We start from the raw sequence: 9,677 nt of genomic DNA on the forward strand, positions 1-9,677 counted from the left end.
CTTTTTGAAATCGGACAGTGTGGTTAGATTAACGAGAGTCTTGTCTTTAAAATGGTGTAAAATAGTCATATGTTTGAGAAATTGAAGTAATAGCATTTCTAAGGTATTTGAATATCACGCCACGGGATTCCACTGGCTGTTGAGTAGGTGGGACGTTTTCGTCCCACATACCCTAGAGAGGTTAACAACGCTAACAATACTTGTTCCATCACACTTTCTACCTCACCTCAAACTGAGCACACAACCCGCTGCGCCTTGGTCCAATCTCTACGACAGCCGTGACATACAGACAGTATTGTGCTGCGTTCTGTTGTTATGGGAACGATTAGCTGAGCCTTGGATACAGACAGTATTGTGCTGCGTTCTGTTGTTATGGGAACGATTGGCTGAGCCTTGGACACAGACAGTATTGCTCCAAACGCACATAACTCATTCGCTTACAGCCAGTAGTGATCCAAACCCCTCCCCCACCAAACTTTTGTCATCGGATCTACACGAATCATGTATTTTGGATTAAAAACGGCGAATTTCGCCGAAAAGTGACTAGTTTGCATCCCTGTGTATCTTTTAACTATGACTGGTTTCATGTGTTCATCCATGTCTGAATCAGCTGTTACTGTCCTTGTTGCAGTTTCTCTCCAGAGTGAAAGAGAAAGTGAGGGAAGAGAGAGAGAGGGGAGAGAGAGGTTAAATAAACTAGAGTTGTGCAGCATCACACTATCAAACTGCCCCCCAGAGAGTCTCCTTTCTGACTGCTGATGCAAAGTGGCAGCACACGGTGAAGGCTCCGTATAAAACTACACATGTTGGTGAATCTGGGAACATTTATCAGCCCATTTCCTGACATAACTAATGTTGCATTACTAAATGTCACAGATAAATCATGTGAATGTCTCTAAAATTAAATACTTTAACATATAACCAAAGCACATTATGTAAATGTATAACTACTTCATATATCTTTAACTATGACTGGTTTCATGTGTTCATCCATGTCTGAATCAGCTGTTACTGTCCTTGTTGCAGTTTCTGTCCATGGAGGTCTGATCCCTCAAAGCGGATCAAGTTCCTGGTGGATCTCCTGTCTCAAGCAGCAGAGTGGGAGGAGCAGACAGGAGAGAAGACTCTGAAGCTGGTATCATCAGTGTGGACTTACAGCACCTTTCCTTTCTGTGATGATGATGAGATCAAGGAATATCAATGTGATTTCCTGCTGGATCTGTACTCACATGTGAAGGACTATGAGACTCAAACAGGCAGGAGTGTCCTTCCAGCATTACAGCCAGTTTACCAGTCAGCTCCTGCAGTCTGGTCCATAGACCTCTCAGAGAGAAAGGCCTCCCTCCTCCTAGAAGTGCTGAAACTCCAACCAGAGAAGAAACCAGTAGAGCTGAAGGGCTGGTCAGATGAAGAGAGTGAAGTGAGGAGTTTCCTTCAGTGTCTGTCCTATATCTCACAGCTGAGGTGAGTCTGAACATGTGTGGTGGTTAGTGATTATGTGATGCTAGTGGCTATTATCTTGTAGAAACATTTGACATATAAAACTTCAAGTGTTGGTAAATCTTGTAGCAGTATTGTTAGAGAGGGGTAAAGGTAAAGATTTTGTTGGGGCGCCAGGCAGGTATTAACCCTGCAGAAAGGAACGGAGTAGGATAGAGAGAGACCCACTACCAGACACACACACATCAGCAGAAGAGACTGTCTAGAGTGTAGCCTGTTAGCCAGATAGCCAGTGGAGAGAAAAGATAAGACACACCATATAAAACACCCATCACAGCACAGGGGAAATCCCACCAATAATACCTCATACAATAATGATGGCAGAGCAATTTAACGGCAACTTCATAGAAACTATTTACAAGAAAGAACCCAGTCATCAACATTAGAGGATTTGTAATAATCTGTATTACCTCCCAGTGGAGGAGTGCAGAGGGTATGAATGGTGGGGGGTCATAGACAAACAAAGGCCTTAAAATGTCCACAATCTTCTGGGCCACATGTCATTAGTACCACATCAATACAGTTCAAATAACAAGACACAATAAACTGGCAAGAAACCTCCCTTTAACTAAAATGTCAACCCAAATATGTCTGGCAGGGCAATAATAGTCCAGCGATGCTGAACCTCAAAGGGACGAGCATTGAAAACAATAATAAAGACTGCTGCAGTGTAAAGCACTGGAGAGAGTGAGAGTGAGAGAGAGTGAGAGAGAGAGAGAGAGAGAGAGAGAAGAGGGAAATGAGAGAGAGAGAATGAGGGAAATGAGAGAGTGAGGGGGAATGAGGGAAGAGAGAGAGTGAGGGGAGAGAGGGAGAGAGTGAGGGGAGAGACGGAGAGAGAGTGAGGGAAGAGAAAGAGAGAATGAGGGAAGAGAGAGAGAGAATGAGGGAAGAGAGAGAGGGTGTGCGGGAAGGGAGAGAGGGTGTGCGGGAAGGGAGAGAGAGTGAGGGAAGAGAGAGAGTGAGGGAAGAGAGGGAAATGAGAGAGGTAGTGAGGGAAGAGAGTGCGTGAGGGATGAGAGTGCGTGAGGGATGAGAGAGAGAGTGAGGGAAGAGAGAGAGAGTGAGGGAAGAGAGAGAGAGTGAGGGAAGAGAGAGAGGGAGTGAGGGAAGAGAGAGTGAGGGAAAGAGAGAGAGAGTGAGGGAAGAGAGAGAGGGAGTGAGGGAAGAGAGAGAGGGAGTGAGGGAAGAGAGAGAGGGAGGGAAGAGAGAGAGAGTGAGGGGAGAGAGGGAGAGAATGATGGAAGAGAGAGCGAGAGAGTAAGGGAAGAGAGAGAGTGAATGAGAGAGTGAGGGATGAGAGAAAGTGAGGGAAGAGAGAGAGAAAGACAGAGGGTAGAGAGATAGAGGGAGGGAATAGAGAGAGTGAGGGAAGAGAGAGTGAGGGAAGAGAGAGAGAGCGTGAGGGAAGAAAGAGAGGGTGTGAGGGAAGAGAGAGAGAGTGAGGGAAGAGAGAGAATGAGGGAAGAGAGAGAGGGTGTGCGGGAAGAGAGAGAGAGAGTGAGGGAAGAGAGAGAGAAATGGTGTGAAGAGAGAGAGTGAGGGAAGAGAGGGAAATGAGAGAGGTAGTGAGGGAAGAGAGCGAGTGAGTTAGGGATGAGAGAGAGCGTGACGGAAGAGAGAGAGGGAGTGAGGGAAAAGAGAGAGAGAGAGGGAAGAGAGAGAGAGAGTGATGGAAGAGAGAGAGAATGAGGGAATAGAGAGGGAGAGAGTGAGGGAGAGAGAGAGTGAGTTTGAGAAGAGAGAGAGAATGAGGGAAGAGAGAGAGATGAGTGAGGGAAGAGAGAGAGGGGGAGAGAGTGAGGGAGAGAGAGAGAGAGAGTGTGGGAAGAAAGAGAGAGGGAAGAGAGAGAGTAAGGGAAGAGAGAGAGAGTGAGGGAAGAGAGTGAGGAGAGAGATAGTGAAAAAGAGAGTGAGGGATGGGAGAGAGAGTGAGGGATGAGAGAGATAGTGAGGAAGAGAGAGAGAGTGAGGCAAGAGAGAGAGAGTTAGGGAAAGAGAGAGAGTGAGGGAAGAGAGAGAGTGAGGGAAGAGAGAATGAGAGAGAGAGAGAGAGTGAGAGTGTGGGAAGAGAGAGAGAGTGAGTGTGAGAAGAGAGAGGGAGAATGAGGGAAGAGAGAGTGAGGTAAGATAGAGAGTGAGGGAAGAGAAAAAGAGTAAGGAGAGAGAGAGTGAGAAAAGAGAGAGAGTGAGGGAAGAGGGAGTGAGGAGAGAGGGAGTGGGAGAGAGTGAGTGAGGGATAAGAGAGAGTATGAGAGACTGAGGGAAGAGGGAGAGAGTGAGGGAAGAGAAAGTGAGGGAGTGAGAGTGAGTGAGGGAAGAGATAGAGAGAGACTGAGATAGTGAGGGAAGAGAGACCGAGAGAGTGAGGGAAGAGAGACCGAGAGAGTGAGGGAAGAGAGAGAGAGAGTGAAGAGAGAGAGAGATAGAGAGAGAATGAAGCGAGAGAGAGTGAGGGATGAGACAGAAGAGATAGGGAAGAGAGAGAAGAGAGAGAGAAGGAAAGGTGAGTGAGTGAGTGAGTGAGTGAGTGAGTGAGTGAGTGAGTGAGTGAGTGAGTGAGTGAGTGAGTGAGTGAGTGAGTGAGTGAGTGAGTGAAGAGAGAGAAAGAGAGTGAGTGAGGGAAGAGAGAAAGAGAGAGAGAGTGAGTGAGGGAAGAGAGAGAGAGTGAGGGAAGTGTTAGAGAATGAGGGAAGAGAGAGAGAAAGAGAGGTGAGAGTGAGTGAGGGAAGAGAGAGAGAAAGAGAGGTGAGAGTGAGTGAGATAAGAGAGAGAGAGGGGAGAGAGAAGAGAGAAAAACCAGAGTTGTGCAGCATCACACTATCAAACTGCCCCCCAGAGAGTCTCCTTTCTGACTGCTGATGCAAAGTGGCAGCACACGGTGAAGGCTCCGTATAAAACTACACATGTTGGTGAATCTGGGAACATTTATCAGCCCATTTCCTGACATAACTAATGTTACATTACTAAATGTCACAGATAAATCATGTGAATGTCTCTAAAATGAAGTACTTTAACATATAACCAAAGCACATTATGTAAATGTATAACTACTTCATATATCTTTAACTATGACTGGTTTCATGTGTTCATCCATGTCTGAATCAGCTGTTACTGTCCTTGTTGCAGTTTCTGTCCACGGAGGTCTGATCCCTCAAAGCAGATCAAGTTCCTGGTGGATCTCCTGTCTCAAGCAGCAGAGTGGGAGGAGCAGACAGGAGAGAAGACACTGAAGCTGGTATCATCAGTGTGTACTTACAGCACCTTTCCTTTTGCCATATGGAGACAATTCTAAACAATGTGATTTCCTGCTGGATCTGTACTCACATGTGAAGGACTATGAGACTCAAACAGGCAGGAGTTTCCTTCCAGCATTACAGCCAGTTTACCAGTCAGCTCCTGCAGTCTGGTCCATAGACCTCTCAGAGAGAAAGGCCTCCCTCCTCCTAGAAGTGCTGAAACTCCAACCAGAGAAGAAACCAGTAGAGCTGAAGGGCTGGTCAGATGAAGAGAGTGAAGTGAGGAGTTTCCTTCAGTGTCTGTCCTACATCTCACAGCTGAGGTGAGTCTGAACATGTGTGGTGGTTAGTGATTATGTGATGCTAGTGGTTATTATCTTGTAGAAACTTCAAGTGTTGGTGTATCTGGTAACATTTATCAGCTGATTTCCTGACATAACAAATATGTTGCATTACTAAACGTCGCAGATATATTGTTCATTTATCTAAATGATGTGATGCTAGACATTTGTCTTTTAGAAATCTTGTGAATTTTATCTTTGAGAAATGTTGTAATATTAAACCTGAACCTTTATATTCAGAATATCTAATCTATAAACCAAATGTCATGTATATTATGTAACTTTCTCTGTGACATGGTGTTTCCATATGACAGGCAGGTATTCATGTACAGTGAGGAAGACGTATTGGATGCATCAGTGATGCATTTGTTATTTTGTCTCTGTACACTTTGACATGATACAATGACTGAGGTTAAAGGTCAAACTGTCAGCTTTAATTTGAGGGTATTTTCACCATGTTTCTCAGGAAATTATATTTCAAATGTTTATTCCACTTAGTTTGACGATGATGTTTCTGTATTTAGTCAGTGGTGAAGAGTTATGTGTTTTATTTTTCATTCATTTCTTATTTTGACAAAAAAAATGTCAAATTCAATGAATTTTAATTCCAGGTTGTAACACAATAAAAAGTCTTAAGGGGATTGAAAACTATTGCAGGGGACTGTATGTACAAAAAGTGCTGTAATTTCTAAACAGTTCACCTGATATGTATGAAAATACCCTCGGATTAAAGCTGACCTTTAACCTCATAGTCACTGTATTATTTCAAAGTGCTGGAGTACAGAGCCAAAACAACAATCCATGTGTCACTGTCTCCTAAATATCTGATTCGATGTCCCCCATGTTTTGCTGTTTCAGCTGTGATGATGACAGGTTCTTCCAGACTGTGTGTGAATCCATCCCTGTGAGGTCCAGAGAGGAGGACCAGCAGTTAGCCTCTCTCCTCCAGGCCTTGGGCTCCACCCTGTCACTGGGAGGAGAGTTACCCAGGAAAACCTGCAGGTCTGTGGGGAGAGTCCTGGGTCTCTGTGCCTCCAGAGTGGACCTCACTCTCACCCCCAGCAAGATCTCTCTCCAAGGAGCCTTACTTCTTTTGAGACATGAGTCAAAGCTCCACAAGCTCAGGTATGTTCAGTAAGACAGCTTTTACAGGTCTATTGAACAGTTGATTTTCCTACTGAGTATTTATCTGACAAGGTTTCTCTGTTTCAAGTAACTTAAGGTTTGTCTTTTCATTCCAGGCTGAATGTGGGTATGGCAGTGAAACTGTCCAGACTGGTTATGAGGACAGAGAGAGGTGCTACTCCTCTGACTGTCCCAGAACTCTCCCTGGTCCTAAAGAGCAGCCAGCCACCAGAGAGAGTGTTATCCAGGGCTCTGAGTAGTGTGGCGTCCCTGCTGAGACTCTGGAGGGTTCAGTGTCTGGACCTGACTGACTTCTGGATCCAGGGTCACTCTCTCATCACACTGCTGTGTCACCAGGGACCTCTCTCTCTCAGGTCAGTCTGAAGCTGATGTTTTTTAAATAGAAATAGTAACTTCATTCATGTGTTTTTCTTCATATTTCTGACTGCCTGTATGTTCCAACCTCCTAGACTGAACTCAGACACTCTGCAGCAGCTGACTGTAGTTGTGTATGAAGCTCAGGACAAGGACTTGACTCAGTGGTTCCTGGAGAAGGTTGGTGGAGACCTGACCTCCTGCAGGCTGGACTGGGAAGTGCTTCTCTCTCTGCTGCAGCATTCAACCCACAACATCACTGTGGACCTCAGGAAGAACGGGCTTCTAGAGAAGAACATCTCAGATCTTCTCCCCTTTCTGGGAAGGGTTACTCTCAAGAGGTGGGAGAACTTCTTTCTCTATTCAGACTTTCTAGAAATAATAAAATAACTATTTGTATCCAGTGACATGTTGTTCTGAGTTGTCCTCTGTAATATCATTATGGTTTTATTCAAGAGGTGGGAGATCTTTATTCAATATTTATAGACTTTAATTATTAATGTCCTATCCAGCCAGTTGTTGCTATGTGAGTTATCCTTTATAAAACCTTGACATAACCACAACAATCCATTCTCCATGTTTGTTCAGGTCCAGTTCCAGCTTTGTAAAGTCCTCCATCAGACAGATCTATGACAGTAGAGCCAGTGACTGTGTGTCCAGTTTGTTGAGGTCTTCAGACCATTGGATCAACCTGAACAGCAGAGAGCTGGACAGAGTGGACTGTACTGCTCTGTGTTTTACCCTGCAGCACAGCCACCAAGTCAAAGTCAACCTGCTGTGGACCTCCATACCACCGGGGGAGATAGAGAGCATCCTGCCTCTTCTGGACAGAGTCTCCCAACTCAGGTTTAGTTGCCACTCTTTGACCCTGCTAGAATGGATAGAACTATGAGGCTTTCCACTTCCTGACTGATTTAACCTCTAACCCTAACCTTAGTGTAATGTACTAACCTTAACCTCAGCTAGGAGTGGAATTGAAGGGGAGCGCCTGGGAGTTGACCTGACTAACAGAGTTGTAGTGTGTTTATCAGTGTTTTAATGTGTGATGCTGTGAAAATAAGTCTCTCTCTCATCCTCTCTCATACTCTGTCTCTGTATCTCTGTGTCTCTCTCTGTCTCTCTCTCTCACTCTGTAGTGTTGACAGGAGGTTACTGCTGAGTTTCCTCCAGTGCTGTGCTGCCTCTCAGGTCCAGCAGGGGGCACCACCACCACCAACAGCAGTATGGCTGCTCAGGTCTCTGCACTACAGGCTGGACTTCTCCTGCTCCTCCTCTGTGGACCTGTCAGCTCAGGACCAGGAGAAGGCTCTGTGTCTGACCACTGACCACTGCAGGGCCATCAGCTCTGTTCTGAAGCAGAACCAACACAGCACCCAGCTGGTCCAGAACCAGGTCCAGCTCATCCTAAGAGACTGTGAGGTGGAGGACAGAGCACTGAGGGAGCTGCTTCCCATCCTGCATATTGTCAAGCTGAGGTTAGACACACAAAGACAAACATTTGACCAACTAGTTTATCAGTAGGAGTTAGACCTACTCTGTGTCATAATGTTGTCTCTGCTTCTTGTCCTCTCAGCCCCAGCAAAGCTCTGCTACTTCAGCTGCTGGACCTTGTGTGTGAGGGGATTGAAGAGGGGCTGCTGAGGCACACAGAGTCCCTGTGCAGAGCCCTGGATGGGGAGCTGGACCTCAGTGAGACCAGGCTGGACCAGAAGGCCTGTGGATCTCTGGCCCTGGTTCTGGAACACTCAGAGGGTCTGTCAGAACTGGACCTCAGCCACTGTCAACTCACAGACCACCACCTACAGCCCCTGATCACACACCTGCATAAAGTACAAGTCCTGGAGTGAGTGGCTTTCACTGTGTGTGTGTGTTTCTGTGTCTGTGATACTAGATGACAAATGTCTGATCACTTGTTCTCTCTCTCGCTCTGTCTCTCTCTCGTAGCCTGAGTCACAATGACATCACTGATGCTCTGACTGACAGAATACTCCAACTGGTCTCTACCAACACTTCAATACACACCGTACGGTAAGGGTGTGTGTGACGGTGAGCAGAGCATGTGTGTGTGTGTGATCATATGGGTGTGTCCGTTGCTGGGGGCAACAGTTGGAGGATGGAGATGTGTTGTCTAATGATGTACATTTACATTTTAGTAATTTAGCAGAAGCTCTTATTCAGTGAGTTTCATTTCAGTTTCATTTCATCCTTTTTTTTCTTTCTTTTTTTTCTCCGTACTGGTCCCCCGTGGGAATCGAAACCACAACCCTGTCATTGCAAACACTCTACCAACTGAGCCACACAGGACTAGAATAATAATAATAATAATGATTAATAATTATCATGTTCTATAGACTCTTCAACAACAGAATCCAGGACAGAAGACCCTTCCTGACAGACAAGAGGTTTGACATCTGGTGAAACAACATCAGGTCTTAGTCCAGGAAGAGAAGGCTGAATCCAGGACAGAAGACCCTTCCTGACAGACAAGAGGTTTGACATCTGGTGAAACATCAGGTCTTAGATGGACATAGTAGTTTCAAGAGTAGTAGGCAAGGCCCAGTTCTGTGACAGAGGACATGGTTAGGAAGGCCCCAATCACTCTCTCTCTCTCTCTCCCTCTCTCTCTCTCTCACACACACACACACACACACACACACACACACACACACACACACACACACACACACACACACACACACACACACACACACACACAAAGAAGGTTCAGTCTCACCCACCACGTGGAACTCAAAGAAGAATGAACATTCTGAGAGAATTGACATTGATTAAAGAAAATAAGAAGAAATTAATTTATTAAGATAGTAATAAAATGTTAAATATGTTAAATGTTGGAAGCATTGGGAAACATATAGTGGGAGATATTAAAAGGTGATTCAAGTAATGCAGTGAAATGGTTCAGAATGTTTTAATGTTGGTTGCTTTAAGGTACGATGCTTGTAGACTGTGTTGGTTAGGTTTAAAGGACAAGGCCTTATGGTCTGTAGGAGGTTGGTAATGACATGTTATAATGATGAAATGGTATAATGTTGAAGGGTTTTAAAAATGTTGATTGTTTAGGAAGTAATGGGAAGAATAG

At 45.3% G+C, this 9,677-nt stretch overlaps 1 protein-coding gene across 5 annotated transcripts in view; it reads left to right on the forward strand.

The window, feature by feature from the left end:
* The window catches only part of LOC123742387 (uncharacterized), a 44,423-nt gene extending 37,525 nt beyond the window's left edge, over positions 1-6,898 (forward strand). For 4 of the 5 annotated variants that reach the window (XM_082978233.1, XM_082978235.1, XM_082978237.1 and 1 more), the window contains 5 exons: positions 1,027-1,464; positions 4,630-5,062; positions 5,939-6,205; positions 6,322-6,579; positions 6,676-6,898. In XM_082978233.1, coding sequence (XP_082834359.1) covers positions 1,027-1,464; positions 4,630-4,795 — 604 coding nt within the window. In that variant the 3' untranslated portion in view covers positions 4,796-5,062; positions 5,939-6,205; positions 6,322-6,579; positions 6,676-6,898. The remainder of the gene's footprint in view (positions 1-1,026; positions 1,465-4,629; positions 5,063-5,938; positions 6,206-6,321; positions 6,580-6,675) is intronic. The other variant, XM_082978236.1, reaches the window with a different exon arrangement.
* Positions 6,899-9,677: the final 2,779 nt, after the last annotated feature.

Source organism: Salmo salar, chromosome 08 (assembly GCF_965601325.2).
Source record: "Salmo salar chromosome 08, fSalSal1, whole genome shotgun sequence".
NCBI lineage: Eukaryota > Metazoa > Chordata > Actinopteri > Salmoniformes > Salmonidae > Salmo > Salmo salar.